The sequence below is a fragment of the Balaenoptera borealis genome (genome assembly GCF_965194805.1).
Source record: "Balaenoptera borealis genome assembly, chromosome: 14".
NCBI lineage: Eukaryota > Metazoa > Chordata > Mammalia > Artiodactyla > Balaenopteridae > Balaenoptera > Balaenoptera borealis.
The window spans coordinates 66,369,785-66,392,653 of NC_138875.1; the positions used below are offsets into that span (position 1 = coordinate 66,369,785).

At 41.3% G+C, this 22,869-nt stretch overlaps 1 protein-coding gene across 1 annotated transcript in view; it reads right to left on the bottom strand.

The window, feature by feature from the left end:
• Nucleotides 1–22,869, bottom strand: part of LOC309610703 (sodium/glucose cotransporter 1-like) — a gene marked incomplete at its 5' end in the record, with an annotated part of 62,854 nt that overhangs the window by 36,178 nt on the left and 3,807 nt on the right. The window contains 3 exons of the mRNA XM_082353898.1: nucleotides 1,040–1,140; nucleotides 10,184–10,247; nucleotides 11,809–11,928. Of these exons, the coding sequence (XP_082210024.1) occupies nucleotides 1,040–1,140; nucleotides 10,184–10,247; nucleotides 11,809–11,928 (285 nt within the window). The remainder of the gene's footprint in view (nucleotides 1–1,039; nucleotides 1,141–10,183; nucleotides 10,248–11,808; nucleotides 11,929–22,869) is intronic.

Consider the following 22,869-nt stretch of genomic DNA (forward strand, 5'->3'; position numbering starts at 1 on the left):
ACCCCAGGCTTCGTTGACAATGACTCTGAAGCACCTGCACGTCATTTACTGGCTAACCTTGTGCTTTGGTATTCTGGTCTCCACAGCCAGGGATACAACGGGCAGAGGTTCTCCCAACACCCAACATTTACACACCGAATGTTTACTGGGCACCAGCCATGTGGTTGATACTCGGCAGGGTTCAGGAGATCCAAGGGTTACCAAAACTCAGTCACTGTCTTCAAGTACCTTATGTTTAATGAAGGAGATAGGCCACCAAATAGGCAATTTCCATGCAGTGTGATAAGTGACACTCATTCAGTCATTCAAAAAAAACACGTGTCAAGTGCCTTATGTGCTAACCATGTTCTCAGCAGAGGGGGATTGCAGGGAGCAAGCCAGGAAAGGCCCCGGGGCTCAAGAAGCTCACACCAGAGTGGAGAAGACAGATAACAAGCAAGGAAACAGATAAATTCTCTCACATGGTGGAGTGTATTACAAAGGAAACAGAAACAGTAATGGAGTAGAGACTGACTGGGCACATCCAAGGAAGGCCTCTCCCAGGAGGTGACATTTCAAAAATCTGGGGGAAGAACATTCCAGACACAGTACAGAGCAGGTGTCAAGGGCTTCAAGTGGGAATAAGCTTGCTGGATTTGAGAAACGATATGGCGAGTACAGGGGAGGAGACAAGGCCAGAGGCAGGGCCAGGGTGGGAAGGCTTCACAGGTCATAACACGAGGTTCAGTTCTCTTGTAAGGGTGGTGGGGTGCCTGGATTGTTTCCAGCAGGAGAGTGGCATCACCTGACGACCTGCGCCCAGGGTTCTCTGGTAACACCCAGGAGGGGCCTGTAACCCAGGCTTGGGAGGCAAAGAAGATGCCTCTGCCTTTCATTTTGTGTATCATTAAGCTATTTTTTCTCCACTTTAGCTTAGACAGCAGAGGCCGACAAGTAACTTATGGGGCCCCAGAGTGAACTGCTGCGACAAACCTAGCATAGTCCTGCCTATCGATTTTTTTGTGTTTTTCTTCCTTGGACTGGCTCTTACACAACTCACCGAGATCTTACTGAAGATATAAAGGAATAAGTACAGAATAGCGAGGAGGAGCTGGATCCGGTAGCCACCAAACCTCTTCCTTAAATATTTGGGCAATGTTACTACCTGTAGGAGCAACAAGAGAAGCCACCATCAGGCAGAGCGCTCACAAGGTGCTGGCTGTCACGGAGATGTGGCTGACGGTGGGAGCGGCCCAGGAGTACCAGGTGCAGGGTCACCGACTCTCGCTTTGCATTACACGGACCCCTGTTAAGATGGGAGAAATAAGAAAGAAGAGGCAAAACCGCTGTCTTCAAGAAGCTTGGAATTTAGCTTCCTGTCCAACCTTTGGAAAGCAGAAGTAAATGCAGCTAATTGAATATGTCAAACGATGACAAATCACTTTCATGAAATAATCATTGAGCAAAATCAAATGTTTTTATCACATACTACATATAGACCAAGGGCTCAAGGGAGACACAACTTGACTCCACAGCTCTCATACCTGGTCCTCCATGCCAATGCCGCTCGTGTGTGTGCTGGTGCCCCAGACTGCCCTGCTCATTTCTACCTCCACCATCTCATGCTGTGTGTGCCCGGCGGCAGGGAGCGCCCTCTTCGCTCATCAGATGCCTGGCTCCTAGCACAGTGCCTGGCTCACGGCGGTGAATAAACCACCGGTAACTGAATACCATCCCGCCTCCACTCCCGAATATCCTCCTGTGCTCTTGTTCCCCCACCTCACACATGCAAATCCCATCTGCTTTCTGAAGCCTTAGCTGGGGGCTTGGCAGGGACCACACGCCCCCTCCTAAACACCTGGAGCTTTTATTCATTTCCTCTTCATTTGGTTCTTAATCATATGCTGCCACACACGGCTGACTTTCTCAGTCAGGCTCTAAGCTGTTTCACACTCACTACTCATATTAGTTTGCCAGGGCTGCCGTCACAAAGTACGACAGAGTGGCTCACACAACAGAAACGCGTTGCCCTGTAGGTCTGGGGGCTGGCAGCTCGCGGTGTCCGGGGCTGGTTCTCGCGGGGCCGTGAGGAAGGATGCATGCCAGGCCTGTCTCCTCGGCTGGCTGAGACCATCTCCCCGCTGCGTCTGCTCATCCTTCCCTCTGTACATGTCTGTGTCCAATATCCTCGTCTCATAAAGTCATGCTGGATTAGGACCCACCCTAACGACCTCATTTTAACTTAATTACTTCTTTAAAGATTTTATCTCAAAATCCGTCACAATCTGAGGTGATTTTCCTGGGATTATGGCTTCACAATTGCAAGCTTTATACTGCACAGCAAACAAAGCCTTCCACAATTTTAATGCCCTCTCCACAAGTGTACATTTTTAACAGTTTTATGAGCCATGGTTTACACACAGTAAAATTATCCCATTTTAAGTGTAAAGTTTGATGAGTTTGGGAAAATGTATACAGTTGTGTGATCACCACCACACTCAAAATATAAGGCATTTCTAACACCCTGCTAAGCCCCCACGGGCGTGCGGCCAAGACCCTCACCACCCCAGTCTTGGAAAACCAGCTGTTGCCAGACTCGCCTTCCCTGGAGCTCAAACCCATGGAGTCACACAGCTCTGGGGAAACCAGTGTGAATGGTCATAGAACCACCAGAGTCCCTGCTCACAAATCACTCATGAACTTCCCTTTGGGACCAGCAGACCTTCCTATTTCCTCCACAACCCAACCCTGGCAACCACCATTCTGTTGTGTGTTTCTATGAGTTCAACATTTTTTTTTTTAAGATTCCACATATAATTGATATCATGCAGTATTTGTTTCTCTGTCTGGTTTATTTCACTGGTTCACAATTTTCTTTTAATGCATATGGCTAGTAAGGAAAGTATCCATAATCAATAAAGAATAAATGCACCCCCCCCCAAAAAAAAAGAGCGTGTGCGCTTCTATGTCCTGCTTCTTTCACCTGGTACCACATCCTGCTTCTCACCCGTGCTGTCACTCGATGGCTCCTCGGTGCCACCTAGTACCATGTCGTGTGCTGTCTGTCCCAATTCAGATTATTTCTAGGTTCAGCTGTTAGGACTAAAACTTCCTATACCAGTCTGTGTGTGGACGTGCGTCTTCATTTCTCTGGGGTGGGGTGAAGTGCCACACCCAGGAACAGAACGGCTAGATCCTAAGGTGTAACTGGGTAAGAAACTGCCAACCTGTTTTCCAACGTTCCCTCCAGAAAGGTACAGGCCCCAGGGGCTCCACAACCTCTCCAGCTCTTGGTAGCGTCAGTCCTTTTAATCTCAGCCATTCTAGTGGGTGTGCATGGGATCTGATTTTAAGTAGCATTTTCCTAACGGTCAGTGATAGTGAACATCTTTTCATGTGGTTATTTTCCATCTGTATATTTTCTTTGGTGAAATGTCTTCTTGCTGTTAAGCTTTAAGAGTTTAAAAAAATATATATATTCAGGATATGTCTTTTATTGTCAGTATGTTCTACAAATACTCCTTCCCAGTCTCTAGCTTGACTTTTCACTTTCTTAAAAATATACTTCAAAGACTTAAAGTTTAAAATTCTACTTTGAAGTCCAATATATCAATTTCTTCCTTTATGGTTTGTGGTTTTTGTGTCCTAAGAAATTTTTACCTACCCAATAACCTTCAAAATTTTTTTTTTTGCAATAAGTTCTTTTTTTAATTGAAGTATAAGTGACATATCACCTTACATTGGTTTCAGGTGTACAACATAATGATTCAATATTTATATATATTTCTTTTTTTAAAAAATTTATTTTATTTATTTTTGGCTGTGTTGCGTCTTTGTTGCTGTGCGCGGGCTCACTCTAGTTGCGGCGCACAGGCCCCTCATTGCGGTGGCCTTTCCCGTTGTGGAGCACGGGCTCTAGGCGCATGGGCTTCAGTAGTCGTGGCGCACGGGCTTAGTTGCTCTGCGGCATGTGGGATCTTCCTAGACCAGGACTCGAACCCATGTCCCCTGCGTTGACAGGCAGATTCTTAACCACTGTGCCACCAGGGAAGCCCTATTTATATATATTTCATCTTCATTTTTTTTTTTATTTGTTTATTTATTTATTTATGGCTGTGTTGGGTCTTCTCCTCTGCGCGAGGGCTTTCTCCAGTTGTGGCAAGCGGGGGCCACTCTTCATCGCGGTGCACGGGCCCCTCACTATCGCAGCCTCTCTTGTTGTGGAGCACAGGCTCCAGACGCGCAGGCTCAGTAATTGTGGCTCACAGGCCGAGCTGCTCCGCGGCACGTGGGATCCTCCCAGACCAGAGCTCGAACCCATGTCCCCTGTGGTGGCAGGCAGACTCCTAACCACTGCGCCACCAGGGAAGCCCCATCTTCATTTTTAAAGAATACTTTTGCTGGGTATAGAATTCTCAGTTGACAGCTTTTTCTTCCATTCAGCATCTGACTATGTCATTCTGATGTTTTCTGGTCTCCACTGTATCTGATGAGAAGTCATCTATTAACTGTATCATTGTTTCCCTGCATGTAATGTGTTGCTTTTCTTTTACCACTTTCAAAATCTTCTCTTTATCTTTGCTTTTAGCAGTTTGACTGTGATGTAAACCTACGTGTAGTTTTCTTTGTGTTTATTCTATTTAGTGTTTGTCAAGCATTTTGAATCTGTAAATTAACATTTTCCACCAAAGGATATATTTTTGGTTATTATTTCTTCCAAAAACTTTTTCTGCCTCTTTCTCTTCTCTTTCTGGGACTCCAATTACATGTCTGATCGATTGCTTGATATTGTATCGCAGGTCTCTGAGGTTTTGTTCCTTTTTCTTCAGTTTTTTCTCCTCTGTTCTTTATCCTGAGTAATTCTTATCTTCAAGTTCACTGATTCTCTCTTATGCCATCTTAATTGTGCTGTTGAACCCCTCTTGTGAAGTTTTCATTTCAGCTACTATGCTTTTCAACTCGAGAATTTTGACTTGGTTTTTTTTGTTTGTTTTTTGTTTTTTTTGGTTTTTACTTTTGTTTATTTTTTATTTTTTTAAATTTTAAAATTTTTGGCTGCATTGGGTCTTCGTTGCTGTGTGCGGGCTTTCTCTAGTTGCCATGAGCAGGGGGTACTCTTCACTGTGGTGCGCAGGCTTCTCATAGCAGTGGCTTCTCTTGTTGCGGAGCATGGGCTCTAGGCGTGCAGGCTTCAGTAGTCGTGGTGCAGGCTCAGTAGTTCTGGCACACAGGCTTAGTTGCTCCATGGTATGTGGGATCTTCCTGGACCAGGGATCGAACCCATGTCCCCTGCACTGGTAGGCATATTCTTAACCACTGTGCCACCAGGGAAGTCCCGACTTGGTTCTTTTCTACAGTTTCAGTTTCTCTGTTGAGAGGCCCTATTTGTTCACTCATTAATATCACATTTTCCTTTACTTTTTGGAATACATTTATAATAGCAAGTTGAAGTCTTTGTTTTGTTAAATCTACATCTGGGCCTGCTCAGAGTCAGCTACTACTTATTGCTTTTTTTCTTCCTGAGTGTGGGTCATGTTTATTTTCCCATTTCTTTGCATATCTAATAATTCTTGGTTGAAGACTGGCCATCATAGATAATATGATGTAGCACCCTAGAATCCGTTTTGTTCTTCCGAGGATTAGTGCTCTTATTTGAGTAGGGAATGAATGTGTCTGGACTCAGACTACCATATCTTCCATGCCACCCTGACCCCCACCCTGCAGTGCAGAAGCTGAGGTATCCACTTGGTTTTCCAGCTTCCAGATGCTGCTGACTTAGCCTGGTCCTCTGAAGGTTTTCCCTGCACTTGAGTAGCCTGGCAGTCAGTCAAGGGTTTGGGCAGAATTTATACTAAGATTTGGGGACTAACCCTCTCTTTGGCTCTTTTGTTTTTGGAGCTCCCCTCCTAAGTTTCGGGTTGCTTTGCCAGCCCTCAATTATGTCCCTGATACCTCCAACCAGCAAGACTTCTGTCTTCCACTGCCTGCCCTGTGAGGGCTGGGGAATGTGCTCAGTCACTGGCACAGCAAACTCACAAATCTCTCCAGGAACAGTCCTGTCTTTGCAAGACAGATCTTTTTTTGGCTGGGCTCCCTGGGGTCTCAGGTATGCCTGTGTACTTTGGTGGTTAGCCAGAGATTTGGGCTTTTTGTATCTTATTTTAAAATCCTTCCATACCTCAAGGACATAAAGATATTCTTTGCTTCCTTATAAAAGTTAGACAAATTTTTGCCTTTCCTATTTAAGCCTTTAGTCAATCCAAAATTATTTTTGTGTAGAATAGGGATCTAATTTTATTTTTTTCATATGATAACCAATTGATCCTCCTTTCCTCAGTCATCTGCAATGCCCTCAATGTCATAAATCAGGTGTTCACACATATGAGTGTTTCTGGGCTTTTTCACTCTCTCTTGTGTCAATGTGTTTATCCTTGTGCCAATACCAAACTGTCTTAATTACTACAGCTTTACAGTAAGTCATGCTATTTGGTAAGATAAGTCCTTCTTATTTTTCTTTGATAGGAATATCTTTGCTATTCTTATGCTTTTGCTCTTCTACATACACTTTATTTACTTTTTTCCAGATTTATTGAGCTATGACATACAACATCATACAAGTTTAAGGTATGTGATGTGATCTGATACATGTATATATTGCAAAATGATTAGCACAGTAAGTTTAAGTTATTATCTCCATCACCCCACATAACTGCCACTTTTTTGTGTTGAGAACATTTAAGATTTACTCTCTTAGCAACTTTTAAGTGTATAATACCGTATTGTTAATGATAGTCACCATGCTAATTCTTTTTTTTAAGATTTTTTTGATGTGGACCATTTTATTGAATTTGTTACAATATTGCTTCTGTTTCATGTTTTGGTTTTCTGGCCACGAGGTATGTGGGAACTTAGCTCCCCAACCAGGGATCGAACCCTCACCTCCTGCATTGGAAGGCCAAGTGTTAACCAGTGGACCACCAGGGAAGTCCCACCATGCTAATTTTTAATCCATTCATCCACTCTATGCCTTTTGATTGGAGTATTCAATTCATTTACATGTAAAGTAATTATTGCTAGGTAATGACTTACTAATGCCATCTTGGTAGTTGTTTTCTAGCTGTTTTGTAGTTTCCCTGTTACTTTCTTCCTCTCTTACTATCTTCCTTTGTGAATTAATGATTTTCCATAGTAGTATGCTTTGATTCTCTCCTTTCTCTTTTGTGTATCTAGGATAGCTTTTTGCTTTGTGGTTACCATGAGTCTTCCATAGATATAACAGTCTATTTCAAGGTGATAACTTCAAATGCATATGAAAACTCTACCCTTTTACTTCCCGCCTGACATTTTATGTTTTTGATATCACAGTTTACCTCTTTTTATATTATGTATCTGTTAACAAATAATTGTAGCTATGGTTTTTTAAAAATACTTTTGTCCTTTAACCTTTAGAGTTAAGTGGTTAATGTACCACCATCTTACTGTATTTGAGTAGTCTGATTTTGACTATCTACTTACTATGTTTTCATGTTACTAATTAGCATCCTTTCATTTCAGCTTGAAGACTCCTTCCACCATTTCTTATAAGGCAGGTCTAGTGGTGATGAACTCCCCCAGCTTTGGTTTGTCTGAGAAAGTCTTTTTTTCTCTTTCATTTCTGAAGACCAACTCTGCCAGATAAAGTATTCTTGGTTGGCAGTCTTTTTCTTTTACCACTTTGAATACATCATCCCACTGTCTCCTGTCCTGCAAGCATTCTGCTGAGAAATCCACTGATAGCCTTATGGGGGTTCCCTTATACGTGAGGAATTTTTTTTCTTTTCCTGCTTTTAAAATTTCCTCTCTGTCTTTGATTTCAGACAGTTTTATTATAATGTGTCTTGGTGAAGATAGTTTGGGCTTAAAACCTGGGGGGGAATCGATGAGTTTTGTCATCTTGGATATCTAAATCTCTCCTCAGATTTGGGAAGTTCTCCATTTTAAATAAGCTTTCTGCCTGCTTCTCCCTCTCTTCTCCTTCTGGGATGCCAGTAATGTGTAGATTGTTTCTTTTAATGGTGTCCCATAGCTCACATAGGCTTTCTTCACTCTTTTTCATTCTTTTTCCTTTGTTCTCCTCTGACTGGGTAATTTCAAATGACCTATCATTGAGTTCACAGAATCTTTCTTCTGCTTTGCCAAGCCTGCTGTTGACGTCCTCAGTTGCATTTTTCATTTCACTCATTGTAATCTTCAGCTCCAGAATTTGTTTGGTTAGGATTCCTATCTCTCTGTTAAACCTCTCATTTCCTTCACATATTGTTTTCCTTATTTTGCTGAGTTGTCCTTCTGTGTTTTCTTGTAGCTCAGTGAGCTTCCTTCAAACAACTGTCTTGAACTTTTTATCAGGCAAATCTTTGGAGTTGGTTACTGGAAAATTATTGTGTTCCTTTGGTGGTGTCATGTTTCCTTGATTTTTCAAGATCCTTGAAGTCTTGTGTTGCTGTTTCTGCATTTGAGGAAGCAGTCACCGCCTCCAGTTTTTACTGACTGGTTTTTGGAGAGAAATACCTTCCATCAGTCCTGCGAGGGATTCTGAAGCTTTCTCAGACCTTTCCTTGGATACACCTGCTTCACATGTCTTCCTTGATCCTACAAAGCCAGGCTGAGTGCTGACAGCCTCCAGTTTGCTTGCCTTACTGAGGGTGGTGCTGAATGCTCGTCTGTGTGCTTTCCCAATCCCACAGGGTCAGGCTGGCTTTCTACGTGTGCTCACTAGCTTTATGCCAGGAATCAACACTGCCACAGTTGCAGGTAAGCTAAGGGAGCTGGCCACAAGGTGGAGGCATATGCGGGTGAGGCATGCAGAATGTTGGGGTGTCTGCGGGCCAGCTGGGGAGATCTGCCGGTGAAGAGCCCCCAGCGGCTTACTGGCGGGTTTCCTGATAGAGTTTGCAAGGGGGTTAGTAGGATTTGTGTTCCTTTGATGCCATCTGAGAGCCCTGAGTGCTGCTCTCCCAGCCACTCCCCGCCCCCTGGACATACAGCACACCTGAATATTCTAGATGGAGTGAGAAAGAAGTTAGTCTTTTTGGCAGCAGTCTGCGCAGCTAGAGTAGCTGGGCACTCACACGTTGTCACTCTCCCCCATGGGACAAATCTCAGGCTAAGAAGGTCTCTCTTGGCACTGAGCTGTGCTACCTCGGGGGAGCGGTGACATGGGTAAAGTGAACCTGTCCCTCTCACCCTCTTCAGTGCATCCAGTTGTGGGTATTTTTTTTTCCAACAGCATGACTCCTGTACTTCCACAAAGGCCCTCTCGCCTGTGGGTGACAGTCTAAACTGGAGTTCTTTGACAGAACACTCTTATTCTGCCATGTTGGTGACATCATGCCATGTATCCCTGTGGATGCTAGGCCTGGACGGTCTCTTCTTTGTTCTCTCTCAGCCGGGCACTGACATCTTTGTCCCCTTATCTCCTACATACATTTTAGAGTCAGCCTGTCAAGTTCCTCAAACATCTTCTTCTGGGTTTAGGGGGAACTAACATTTTTAGGTTGTTGTCTTCCAATCATTAACAGAATTGTTCTCTTAATTTAGGTCTTATTTTTTAACAAAGTTTTAAAATGTTTTCTAAAAAAGCCTTAAGAGGTGAACTCTTGAGTAAGGTCCAGAGTGAAACAGTAGGCAGTTACTGGCTTCTGTTTACCAGTCAGAATGATGTTATTTCAGACATTTCTTAGGATTTAGGGAAATCAGTACAAGGATCAGAACACTGAGAAGTTTAACTTGTCCTCTAGGATGTCTTTTTTTAAAATTTAATTAAATTTAATTAATTTATTTATTTTTGGCTGCGTTGGGTCTCGGTTGTTGCGTGCGGGCTTTCTCTAGCTGTGGCGAGCGGGGGCCACTCTCTGCTGCGGTGAGCAGGCTTCTGATTGCGGCGGCCCCTCCTGTTGCGGAGCACAGGCTCTAGGTGCGCAGGCTTCAGCAGTCGCAGCATGCAGGCTCAATAGCACAAGCTCAGCAGTTGTGGCGCATGGGCTCAGGTGCTCCGCGGCATGTGGGATCCTCCTGGACCAGGGCTCGAACCCATGTCCTCTGCATTGGCAGGCGGATTCTTAACCACTGCGCCACCAGGGAAGCCCCCTGTAGGATGTTTTTATGTACATATGCAATATTTGTAAGAAAAAATATTGTAGAGAAAAGAGTAACTGGTAATGGATACTCATCCCAGCCTTAATGTAAATGGGAGAAAATACCCAACCAAGAACACAGAGCATAAATGGAGCCTGAAACCAAGAAAAGAAGAGCAATTAAATCAGGGTCCCACCTAGGCTAAGCTCTTAAATGAGATGCAAGCTCAGTTACTGTTTTGAGCCCAATAAATGTATCATTACTGGGGACCTTGCAAATAACAGCCCAAGCATAAGCCTTCCAGTACAACAAACTTAACTTATAGGCACTTGATCTTTGCCTATAAAGGGGTGCATTCTTAATTTAGGGGGGGTTAACTGAGCCAATTTTCAAGATATTTATTAAAATTTATTGTTTGCCTACTTCCAGATAGAAACGAAGGTGGCTTATAATTAAACAAAAAAGATAGTAAAAAAAAAAAAATCAGAAACCATTCAGAGAAATGGTGGAGAAACTATACTAAAATTTACACAAGTTATTGTAATCAAGTAATGCATTTGGCTCTGGCTTTCTTTACAAAGAAGGGGTAAGTTGAATATACAAAGGAGATGTGAATGAATTCTGAGAACTAAATGGTGGTAAAGACCAGGGCTCCTTATCAGGTCTGGAATTAACTTTGTTAGAAGTATTGTTTATTTCTGTAGTCTACCAGAGGAAAAGATGAGACCCAGAAAGTAGGGAGCTTTCTGATTTATCAAAAAAAAAAAAAAAAAGGGCCAGGTGATTTATATAGAGATAGGTTAATTAACCCAAGACACATGAATTCACTTATATTAATTTAGGTGAACAAATTCTATGTCCTACAACAAATATATTCCACAGATTAGATAAATAATCCATTTTATAAGTTTTATAGTTGAAACCTGGTATTCATAGGCGATCAGTTAGGAGTTTTGTAGTAACCAGCTGAATATCTCAAAGAACTCAGTTGAACCTATTCTCAGTATACAGTTGACCCGTGAACAATGTGGGGGTTAGGGGTGCCAACCCCCATGTAGTCAAGCTAAATTTGTCTCAAAAACAAAGGAATTGATAAATGACTCATCCAAGGGCAGGAAGCTGAAACAATCTGGACAGAATCAGGACTCAAACCCTAGTTCTTTTGATTCCACATATTGTGATCTCTAATTGAACACAAACTTTTCCCCACACTTAGTCAATTTAAAGATCTGTGAAATGAAAATACAAGTACTATATTTATTGAAAAAAATCTGCATGTAACCGGACGTGCACGGTTTAAATGCATGTTTTTCAAGGGTCAACTGCATACTGCAAATGTGTACATACCGATAAATACACACACACATATAAACATATATATCTGTATGTCTATGTACACACACACATATATATGTGTATGTATGTATATGTTTACATACATATATATTTAAGTGTTAATATGATCTTTTCCCTACCTGACTAGTCTCCTAACTGTATTCCTATGGTCCTTGGAATGTAAACATTCTCTATCTCTTCATTACTTTACTAAGAAGAATGAAAACTAGCACAATCTTGTTGAGAAATCAGACTTGGTTCCTTTCTTCCATGACTTCTCAAGGAGTCTTTAATATTTACTCAGGGTTGAAAGCAAGTTTTTATGTTTCATTTGGACAATGATAAAGGTGGAGGTTAGCTGCTACAGCAGGCACTACTTACATTCCACTCGAAGGCCCCAACAGCAATCCCTGAAGACACCCCCTTTCCAGCCAGGCCCATAAAGTGCCCAGTGCCAATGTTCGAGGCAAAAAGAAAAGCACCTATCTGAAAATCAAAAGACAATTACAGATCAGAACTTTTAGTCCAATTTCAAAAACTAATTTTCACAAATATAAACTCAACCTGAATTTTATCAATACATTTCCTCAAAAGGGATTATACCCTGGGCAGAATTCCCATTCATATTTTTTCTATACAAACCCTAACCATAAATTAGAAGCCAAGTAAAAAGGGATGAAGGGAAAAAAGTATTACTGCATTCTTATGTTGCCACCCTCCACATGCTCCACTGACTTACTTGCAACTGCAGAAATATTAGCAGGAGTGTAATTTCATCACTGTTTGAAGTAATTTAAAAATATTAACAATCTAACTGATTATAAGAGAATGGTTAAAATACTAAGGTACATGAATATGATGAAATACAATGTAGCATACAGAAAGAATAAAGGAACTCTATTAAATGATAAAAAATAACGTAAACAATATTGATAATATAATCTCATTAAAATTTTGTGTGTGCATATTACACTTGTGCACATGTATGTTTATATATAGATGGGAGTGATTCTGGTAGTATATATATATAAATACTTCTGGGGACTGGAATCATGGTTATAGAAATGGAATGGTAAGAAAATTTCAAGTTCCATACTTGGATTGTAACTTTTTTTTTTTTTACAACCAGCATATGTTACTTTCAAAATAAAAAATCCCAGAGGCATTTAAAATGAACAAAATCCCTCCTAAACCAATTTTAATTGAGTAGAGATAGCCACTCCGTTCAAAATCCAAATCCAAATACTGTGCTACATTTGACACAAGATACACTTAAAACCAAATTATTAAGAGAGACTAAAAATAACAAGGCCTTTTAGATAAAAACAAACAAAAAACACAGCATTGACGATATTAACATAAGATAAAGTAGCATTCAATACCAAAAGCATTAAATATGACAGAGGTTTTGTTTTTTGTTTTTAAACCATGAAACACAAAATGCACTAGTAAGACATAACTGAGAACATACAGGCACCCAAATATCGTAGCACCAACAAATATAAGGCAAAAAAAATCTTGGAAGAGGCACATAATAATTACTCAAGCAGTTATTTTTACTATTAGGAATGTTTGCTACCTTTATCATAATAATGAAAAACTATATACAATCTAAATTGCCCAATAATATGTTATATAAATGGTGGAATGTCCATATGATATAACACTATACAACTGTGTATAAATATAAAATATCTCTATCTACCTACCTATGTCTATATAGACCTAGGAAGACATTAGTACATTAAATGTACCTTCATTAATTCAGTAACTATTAATAAATGTCCACTGCCAACTATGTGTCAGACAGTGTTGTACATACTAGGAATACATCAGTGAGTAAAACAGATAAATCCCTGCCCTCATGAAGCTAACATTCTCTTAGGAAGAAGAGGATGAACAAGATAAATTAGGGGATTATTTTATAGCACAATAGACAGTGATAAATAGTAAAGTCCTACAGAGAAGAAGAAAGGTTAGAAAGCAGGCAGGCACGGAAGCAACCTAAATGTCCATTGACAGACGAATGGATAAAAAAGACATGGTACATATATATAATGGAATATTACTCAGCCATAAAAAGAAACGAAATTGGGCCATTTGTAGAGATGTGGATGGACCTAGAGACTGTCATAAGGAGTGAAGTAAGTCAGAAAGAGAAAAACAAATATCATATATTAACACATAAATGTGGAATCTGGAAAAATGGTACAGATGAACCGGTTTGCAAGGCAGAAATAGAGACACAGACGTAGAGAACAAACGTACGGGCACCAAGGGGGGAAAGGGGCGGTGGGATGAACTGGGAGATTGGGATTGACAAATATACACTAATATGTATAAAATAGATAACTAATGAGAACATGCTGTATAGCACAGGGAACTCTACTTCACCTCGCTGTACAGTAGAAACTAACACAACATTGTAAAACAACTATACCCCAATTAAAAAAAAAAAAAAAAAGAAAGCAGGCAGGAAGTGCTGTGCAGTAGAGTGGGCAGGGCCGACTTTCTGTGAGGAGGGGTGAGGGGCAAGCCAGGGGTACCTGTGAGAGCAGACAGCCTCCAGGCAGAGGGAGCAGCAGGGGCAATGGCCCTGAGGCAGGAGCATGGCTAAATTGTTCAAGGTCACAGAGGTAAGGAGGTGCAGATCATCTGTGGCCTAACATAGGCTGGGCTTTCATTCTGGGTGACATGGGAGCCCCCAGAGGGTTTTAAGCAGTCAGGTGACATGGTCTGACCCTTCAGCTGCTTTGTTGAGGTTGGACGTGGAGGAGCACAAGTGGAAGGAGGGCGCCGAGAGAAGAGGCTGTTACAATCAATCCAGGTGAGGGTGACGGCAGCATGGGCCTGGAGGCACTGATGAGAAGGGGTCGGATTTCAAATCTGTTTTTTAAATCGAGTCCCAGGACTTCCTGATGGATTGGAAGTTGGGGTGAGAGAGAATAAAGAGTCTAACACGACTCCATGGGTGTCAACCTGAGCAACTAGAAGGATGGAGTTGTCGTTCAGGGACAGGGAAGACGGCAGGAGTAGAAGATGTGCAGAATGCATGTTCCATGTGCAAGACCTGACAGACCTTTCGAGTCAGGTGTCAAATGGGCAGCGGGATACACAGGACTGGAGTTGAGGGAGAGAGCTGGGACTTGCTACTATTCTAGCAAGTTGTCTTTAATGGCATGTCGGCAGGCATGTCAGTGTAACTGGAAAGGAGACACCAGGGTCTGGCCCTGGGGAGGTCCAGCATTCAGCAGCCAGGGAGATGGGAAAGAACCAGCCAGGGGGACCTCGAACGAGTGGCTGGTGAAGCAGCAGGAAAGGAGGAGAGCCAGGCGGCAACGTGGGGTGGGAGGGAGGACTGAGTTTCAGTTTCACCACCGCCAAGCCAGGTAAGAGGAGGCCTGAGCACCGACCACATGAATAAGCCACATGGAGGGCCCAGACAAGAGCAACTCATACCCATTGGATATTTGCTGACTGAATAAAAGTATAAAAGAAAGAAAGTTGAAGTGGCAAAATTACTCTTTTATTTCCATTTCCTTTATCAATACCATAATACAGTTTGTTCACTAAGCAATAATTCTAATAGTGTAAAAAGAAGTCACATCCAGGATTGGTTCAAGATGGAGGAGTAGAAGGACATGTGCTCACTCCCTCTTGCAAGAGCACTGGAATCACAACTAACTGCTGAACAATCATCAACAGGAAGACACGGGAACTCACCAAAAAAGATACCACATATCCAAAGACAAAGGAGAAGCTGCAATGAGACGGTAGGAGGGGCTCAATCATGATAAAATCAAATCCCATAACCTCTGGGTGTGTGACTCACAAACTAGAGAACAATTATACCACAGAAGCCCGCCCACTGGAGTGAAGGTTCTGAGGCTCAGGTCAGGCTTCCCAACCTAGGGGTCTGGCAACGGGAGGAGGAATTCCCATAGAATCAGACTTTGAAGTCTAGCAGGATTTGATTGCAGAACTTTGACAGGACTGAGGGAAACAGAGACTCCACTCTTGGAGGACACACACAAAGTAGTGTGCACATCAAGACCCAGGGGGAAGGAGCAGTGACCCCACAGGAGACTGAACCAGACCTACCTGCTAGTGTTGGAGGGTTTTCTGCAGAGGTGGGGGGAAGCTGTGGCTCACCCTGGGGACAAGGACACTGACAGCATAAGTTCTGGGAAGTACTCCTTGGCGTGAGCCCTCTTGGAGTCCGCCATTAGCCCCACCAAAGAGCCTGTAGCCTCCAGTGCTGGGTTGCCTCAGGCCAAACAACCACCAGGGAGGGAACTCAGCCCCACCCATCAGCAGACAAGCAGATTAAAGTTTTACTGAGCTCTGCCCAGTAGAGCAACACCCAGCTCTACCCACCACCAGTCCCTCCCATCAGGAAGCTTGCACAAGCCTCTTAGATAACCTCATCCACCAGAGGGCAGACAGCAGAAGCAAGAAGAACTAAAATCTTGCAGCCTGTGGAACAAAAAACACATTCACAGAAAGATAGACAAAATGAAATGGCAGAGGATGATGTACCAGATGAAGGAACAAGATAAAACCCCAGAAAAACAATTAAGTGAAGTGGAGATAGGCAACCTTCCAGAAAAATAATTTAGAATAATGATAGTGAAGATGATCCTGGACCTTGGAAAAAGAATGCAGGCAAAGATTGAGAAGATGCAAGAAATGTTTAAAAAAGACCTAGAAGAGGGTTTCCCTGGTGGCGCAGTGGATAAGAATCTGCCTGCCAATGCAGGGGAAACATGTTCAGTCCCTGGTCCGGGAAGATCCCACGTGCCGCAGAACAACTAAGCCCGTGTGCCACAACTACTGAGCCTGCGCTCTAGAGTCCGGAGCCACAACTAGGGAAGCCCGCATGCCTAGAGCCCGTGCTCCGCAACAAGAGAAGCCACCGTGATGAGAAGCCCATGCACTGCAATGAAGAGTAGCCCCCATTTGCTGCAAGTAGAGAAAGCCCACGTGCAGCAATGAAGACCCAACATAGCCATAAATAAATAAATTATTTTTTTAATGAAAAAAAATTCAAAGACCTAGAAGAATTAAAGAACAAACAACTAGAAGAATGAAAGAACAAACAAACAGAGATGAACAATATAATAAATGAAATGAAAAATACACTAGAAGGAATCAATAGCAGAATAACTGAGGCAGAAGAATGGATCATATCAAGTGAGCTGGAAGACAGAATGGTGGAATTCACTGCTGCAAAACATAATAAAGAAAAAAGAATGAAAAGAAATGAAGACAGCCTAAGAGACCTCTGGGACAACATTAAATGCAATAACATTTGCATTAGAGGGGTCCCAGAAGGAGAAGAGAGAGAGAAAGGACCTGAGAAAATATTTGAAGAGATTATAGTCAAAAACGTCCCTAACATGGGAAAGGAAATAGCCACCCAAGTCCAGGAAGTGCAGAGAGTCCCAGGAAGGATAAACCCAAGGAGAAACACACCAAGACACATAGTAATCAAATTGTCAAGAATTAAAGACAAAGAAAAATTATTAAAAGCAACAAGGGAAAAACGACAAATAACATACAAGGGAACTCCCATAAGGTTAACAGCTGATTTCTCAGCAGAAACTCTACAAGTCAGAAGGGAGTGGCACGATATATTTAAAGTGATGAAAGGGAAGAAACCACAACCAAGATTACCTGGCAAGGATCTCATTCAGATTTGACGGAGAAATCAGAAGCTTTACAGACAAGCAAAACTAAGAGAATTCAGCACCACCAAACCAGCTCTACAACAAATGCTAAAGGAACTTCTCTAAGTGGGAAACACAAGAGAAGAAAAGGACTTACAAAAACAAACCCAAAACAATTAAGAAAATGGCAATAGGAACATACATATTGATAATTACCTTAAATGTGAATGCATTAAATGTTCCAACCAAAAGACACAGGCTTGCTGAATGGATACAAAAACAAGACCCATATATATGCTGTCTACAAGAGACCCACTTTAGACCTAGGGACACATACAGACTGAAAGTGAGGGGATGGAAAAAGATATTCCATGCAAATGGAAATCAAAAGAAAGCTGGAGTAGCAATACTCATATCAGATAAAATAGACTTTAAAATAAAGAATGTTACAAGAGACAAGGAAGGAAATTACATAATGATCAAGGGATCAATCCAAGAAGATGATATAACAATTATAAATATATATGCTCCCAACATAGGAGCACCTCAATACATAAGGCAAATGCAAATGCTAACAGCTACAAAAGAGGAAATTGACAGTAACATAGTAATAGTGGGGGACTTTAACACCTCACTTACACCAATGGACAGATCATCCAGACAGAAAATTAATAAGGAAACACAAGCTTTAAATGACACAATAGACCAGAGAGATTTCACTGATATTTATAGGACATTCCACCCGAAAACAGCAGATTACACTTTCTTCTCAAGTGCACATGGAACATTCTCCAGGATAGATCACATCTTGGGTCACAAATCAAGCCTCAGTAAATTTAAGAAAATTGAAATCATATCAAGCATCTTTTCTGAACACAACGCTATGAGATTAGAAATCAATTACAGGGAAAAAAACATAAAAAACACAAACACATGGAGGCTAAACAATACGTTACTAAATAACCAAGAGATCACTGAAGAAATCAAAGAGGAAGTCAAAAACTACCTAGAGACAAATGACAATGAAAACACAACAATCCAAACCCTGTGGAATGCAGCAAAAGCAGTTCTAAGAGTGAAGTTTATACCAATACAATCCTACCTCAAGAAACAAGGAAAATCTCAAATAAACAATCTAACCTTACACCTAAAGGAACTAGAGAAAGAAGAACAAACAAAACCCAAAGTTAGTAGAAGGAAAGAAATCATAAAGATCAGAGCAGAAATAAATGAAATAGGAACAAAGAAAACAACAGCAAAGATCAATAAAACTATAAGCTGGTTCTTTGAGAAGATAAACAAAATTGATAAACCTTTAGCTGGACTCATTAAGAAAAACAGGGAGAGGACTCAAATCAATAAAATTAGAAATGAAAAAGGAGAAGTTACAATGGACACCGCAGAAATACAAAGCATCATGAAACTACGACAAGCAACTCTATGCCAATAAAATGGACAACCTGGAAGAAATGGACAAATTCTTAGAAAGGTATAACCTTCCAAGACTGAACCAGGACGAAATAGAAAATATGAACAGACCAATCACAAGAAATGAAATTGAAACTGTGATTAAAAATCTTCCAACAAACAAAAGTCCAGGACCAGATGGCTTCACAGGTGAATTCTATCAAACATTTAGAGAGGAGCTAACACCCATCCTTCTCAAACTCTTCCAAAAAATTGCAGAGGAAGGAACACTCCCAAACTCATTCTACAAGGCCACCATCACCCTGATACCAAAACCAGACAGAGATACTACAAAAAAAAAAAGAAAATTACAGACCAATATCACTGATGAATATAGATGCAAAAATCCTCAACAAAATACTAGCAAACAGAATCCAACAACACATTAAAAGGATCATACACCATGATCAAGTAGGATTTATCTCAGGGATGCAAGGATTCTTCAATATATGCAAATCAATCAATGTGATACACCATATTAACAAACTGAAGAATAAAAACCATATGATCATCTCAATAGATGCAGAAAAAACTTTTGACAAAATTCAACACCGATTTATGATAAAAACTCTCCAAAAAGTGGGTACAGAGGGAACCTACCTCAACATAATAAAGGCCATATACGGCAGACCCACAGCAAACATCATTCTCAATGGTGAAAAACTGAAAGCATTTCCTCTAAGATCAGGAACAAGACAAGGATGTCCACTCTCACCACTATTATTCAACATAGTTTTGGAAGTCCTAGCCATGGCAATCAGAGAAGAAAAAGAAATAAAAGGAATCCAAATTGGAAAAGAAGAAATAAAACTGTCACTGTTTGCCAATGACATGATACTATACATAGAAAATCCTAAAGATGCCACTAGAAAACTACTAGAGCTAATCGATGAATCTGGTAAAGTTGCAGGATACAAAATTAATGCACAGAAATCTCTTGCATTCCTATACACAAACAATGAAAGACCAGAAAGAGAAATTAAGGAAACAATCCCATTCACCACTGCAACAAAAAGAATAAAATACCTGGGAATAAACCTACCTAAGGAGGCAAAAGACCTGTACTCAGAAAACTATAAGACACTGACGAAAGAAATCAAAGATGACACAAGCAGATGAAGAGATATACCATGTGGTGGATTGGAAGAATCAATATTGTGAAAATGACTATACTATCCAAAGCAGTCTACAGATTCAATGCAATCCCCATCAAATTATCAATGGCATTTTTTACAAAACTAGAACAAAAAAATCTTAAAATTTGTATGGAGACACAAAAGACCCTGAATAGCCAAAGCAATCTTGAGGGGAAAAAATGGAGCTGGAGGAATCAGACTCTCTGACTTCAGACTATACTACAAAGCTACAGTAATCAAGACAATATGGTACTGGCACAAAAACAGAAATATAGACCAATGGAACAGGATAGAAAGCCCAGAGATAAACCCACGCACCTATGGTCAACTAATCTATGACAAAGGAGGCAAGGATATACAATGGAGAAAAGAAAAGTCTCTTCAATAAGTGGTGCTGGGAAAACTGGACAGCTACATGTAAAAGAGTGAAATTAGAACACTAACACCATACACAAAAATAAACTCAAAATGGATTAAAGACCTAAAAGTAAGACCAGACACTATAAAACAGAGGAAAACATAGGAAGAACACTCTGACATAAATCACAGCAAGATCTTTTTTGACCCACCTCCTAGAGTAATGGAAATAAAAACAAAACTAAACAAATGGGACCTAATGAAACTTAAAAGCTTTTGCACAGCAAAGGAAACTATAAACAAGACAAAACGAATCAACAAAGGATTAATCTCCAAAATATATAAACAGCTCATGCAGCTCAATATTAAAACAAAAACAACCCAATCAAAAAATGGGCAGAAGACCTAAATAGACATTTCTCCAAAGAAGACATACAGATGGCCAAGAGGCACATGAAAAGCTGCTCAACATCACTAATTATTAGAGAAGTGCAAATCAAAACTACAATGAGATATCACCTCACACTGGTTAGAATGGGCATCATCAGAAAATCTACAAACAACAAATTCTGGAGAGGGTGTGGAGAAAAGGAAACCCTCTTGCATTGTTGGTGGGAATGTAAATTGATACAGCCACTATGGAGAACAGTATGAAGGTTCCTTAAAAAAACTAAAAATAGAATTACCATATGACCCAGCAATCCCACTACTGGGCATATACCCAGAGAAAACCATAATAAAGCAAAAAGACACATGCACCCCAATGTTCATTGCAGCACTATTTACAATAGTCAGGTCATGGAAGCAACCTAAATGCCTATCGACAGATGACTGGATAAAGAAGATGTGGTACATATATACAATGGAACTCAGCCATAAAAAGGGTCATTTGTAGAGACGTGGATGGACCTAGAGACTGTCATACAGAGTGAAGTAAGTCAGAAAGAGAAAAACAAATATCGTATATTAACGCATATATGTGGAATCTAGAAAAATGGTACAGATGAACTGGTTTGCAAGGCAGAAATAGAGACACAGATGTAGAGAACAAACGTATGGACACCAAGGAGGGAGAGCGGGGGAAGGGTGGTGGTGGTGGGATGAATTGGGAGATTGGGATTGACATATTATACACCAACATGTATAAAATAGATAACTAATAAGAACCTGTTGTATAAAAATAAATAAAATTCAAAAAACAAAAAAAAGAAGTCACATCCGACTCCCACTCTACACTGCGTGCTTCCAGAGGGCAGGACTCACTATGTCCTATCTGTGTCCCAGAACCTAGAACAATACCTTGTACTACCAGGCACCTAGTAATGGTTACTGAACTACACTGAGCTGAATGGAAGAGTTAAGGGAAGTACTAATGAAATGACTTTCCTGATTTAGCAACTTCAAATTATTTGGGGGTAAAAGACATCTAAATTAAAGTAATAAATGAATCCACACGCAGCCCCCAAACTGGACTGCACATGCAAGGCATACTCACCTGCCACCATGCTAGATTTCGGCCGGCCAGGAAGAAGTCTTCTACTGTCCCACGACTGCTTGACAATATAGCCTTAAAAAAAGGGGCGGTGTCGGGAGGGAATCCAAGAAACCAAACTGCTTCAAAGACACAGGTCTCACAAACAGATGACCTTCACTTATGGGTAAATGTCCTTTGCAGAGATCCCATTCCCCCTTCATTCTTTTTAAGGACAGAGGTCTCTACCTGCTGAGTTAGAGGAGGGCCCACTGCCTCTCCCAGCTATGAGATTGCATGGGCCTGCCCATTTCTCTACACTAGTGTGAAAATAATATTGCTTTATTTTTTCCCCAAATAGTTAACTAGTGCATGGTTCCCAGCAGAGTCTTGGAGATGAGTGGTTCAGCGAGTGCGTCGATTGACTGGGAATGGCAAAGCTGAACACCAGCCTAGCTTCTTCCGGGAGAGCAGTCTCGTTGCCAAGACTATGACGTCCTCCCAACGCACCCAAGGGCTCTCTCCTCAGGTCCCCAGCTCTGATTCCCAGACTCCAGTATGGTCAAAAGATAGTCTTGGGGATTTCCTGGATTGCCTAGGACTAGCAGGACCCACGGATGACCACTGGTTGACAAAAAAGTGTTTCTGTGGAAGAAGTGAACTTATTACCACCATCTGGGGTATCTGCCTTATAATGGAGTCCCTTCACATCATAAAGTTTTAAACCAAAGAACAACTCTAAATCAGACACATTAAGTTAGTCTCATTTCATCCATTCACTAAATATTTATCAAGAGCCCATTATGTTCAGAGCTGACCTTTCTTAAGGAAGGTATCAGCGGTGTGTAGGGAGAGGTGCATTAGAACTTTTAAAAGGAATTTACAAAATGTTCTAAGATGAATAAAATCACTCTGTCTTCCCATTAAAGAAAGAACCAGACAGGAAGAGAGGAGGTCCTGGGAAGAAGGTGGTTATGCACATGACCCTGCCTCCTCCTTCCTCCCTGCTCTCTTTCTGGAATAATCCACCAACCACAGCAGCCAGGCTGCTGGGGCAGAAGGTGCATCCACCACTTTCTCAAAGATCTCAGGGCTGAGACTGATAACAGAGGAAACAAACAAACAAACAAAAGTGTAAGGTTTTTTCCCCTTTAACATCCTGCAGGAGCCAAGGCACCAGCAACACAGACCAAGATTTCCTTGTGGGGGCTCAGCGGTCAGAAGCTGATGAAGGATTTCAGGAGTCCCGTCTGTGCAAACGTGGGCAATTCTGTTCAGTGAGAAAAGGGTGGTTTGCTTAAGAACCAAAAGAAAATAAAGCCAGACTCCTTCATCACATTAT